Consider the following 1,068-nt stretch of genomic DNA (forward strand, 5'->3'; position numbering starts at 1 on the left):
CCCCTGAGCCGTGCGGGCCTTGCCCAGGAGTGCAGGTAATCCTGGAACAACACACCTGGGTTACCTGTCACACCTGGGACACATCTGGGACACACGTGGGTCACACCTGCGTCACACCTGGGGACACACCTGGGACACACCTGGGACACACCTGTCACACCTGGGACACACGTGGGACCCCCCTGTCACACCTGTGTCACCCCGCGTCACCTGAGTGCAGGTGAGCCCTGGGACAGGCACACCTGGGTCACTCCATCGGCTGGAACACTCCACAGGTGTGTCCTGGGCGTGTCCCAGGTGTCCCCGGTATCCCCAGGTGTATCCCAGGTATGTCCCAGCTGTCCCCAGGTGTGTCCCAGCTGTCCCCAGGTGTGTCCCAGGTGTCCTCAGGTGTGTCTCAGGTGTATCCCAACTGTTCCCAGTTACCCCAGGTGTGTCCCAGCTGTGTCCCAGCTGTGCCCAGTATCCCCAGGTGTACCCCAGGTGTATCCCAGGTGTGTCCCAGGTGTCCCCAGGTGTGTCCCAGATGTCCTCAGGTGTATCCCAGGTGTGTCCCAGATGTCCTCAGGTGTATCCCAGGTGTATCCCATGTCCCCTAAGTGTATCCCAGGTATATCCCAGGTGTCCCCCAGGTGAATCCTGGGCATATTCCAGGTATGTCCCAGGTGTATCCACGTGTGTCCAGGTGTATCCAGGTATATTCCAGGTGTCCCCCAGGTATATCCCAGGTGTATCCCATGGCCCCCAGGTATATCCAGGTGTATCCCACATGCCCCAGTGTATCAAGGTGTACCCCAGGTGTATCCCACATCCCCCAGGTGTATCCCACATTCCCCAGGTGTATCCCATGTCCCCCAGGTGTGTCCAGGTGTCCCCCTTCTCACCTGCTCATCGTGCACGTCCTCGAGTGTGTAGCTGACCACGGAGATCCCCAAGGATATCCCAGGTGTCCCCCAGGTGTATCCCATGTCCCCCAGGTGTATCCAGGTGTATCCCACATCCCCCAGGTGTATCCAGGTGCATCCCATGTCCCCCAGGTGTATCCAGGTGTATCCCACATCCCCCAGG

General features: G+C 59.6%; 1 protein-coding gene across 1 annotated transcript in view; it reads right to left on the reverse strand.

Moving 5' to 3' along the window:
- Nucleotides 1-1,051, reverse strand: part of LOC113942514 (flotillin-1-like) — a gene marked incomplete at its 3' end in the record, with an annotated part of 1,142 nt that extends 91 nt beyond the window's left edge. Inside the window, exons 1-2 of the mRNA XM_027633629.1 lie at nucleotides 885-1,051; nucleotides 28-41 (exon numbers count right to left, since the gene is read on the reverse strand). Coding sequence (XP_027489430.1) covers nucleotides 28-41; nucleotides 885-1,028 — 158 coding nt within the window. The remainder of the gene's footprint in view (nucleotides 1-27; nucleotides 42-884) is intronic.
- Between the last annotated feature and the right edge of the window lie 17 nt (nucleotides 1,052-1,068).

Source organism: Corapipo altera, unplaced genomic scaffold (assembly GCF_003945725.1).
Source record: "Corapipo altera isolate COAL_440 unplaced genomic scaffold, ASM394572v1 55826, whole genome shotgun sequence".
In the NCBI taxonomy this organism is placed as follows: Eukaryota; Metazoa; Chordata; class Aves; order Passeriformes; family Pipridae; genus Corapipo; species Corapipo altera.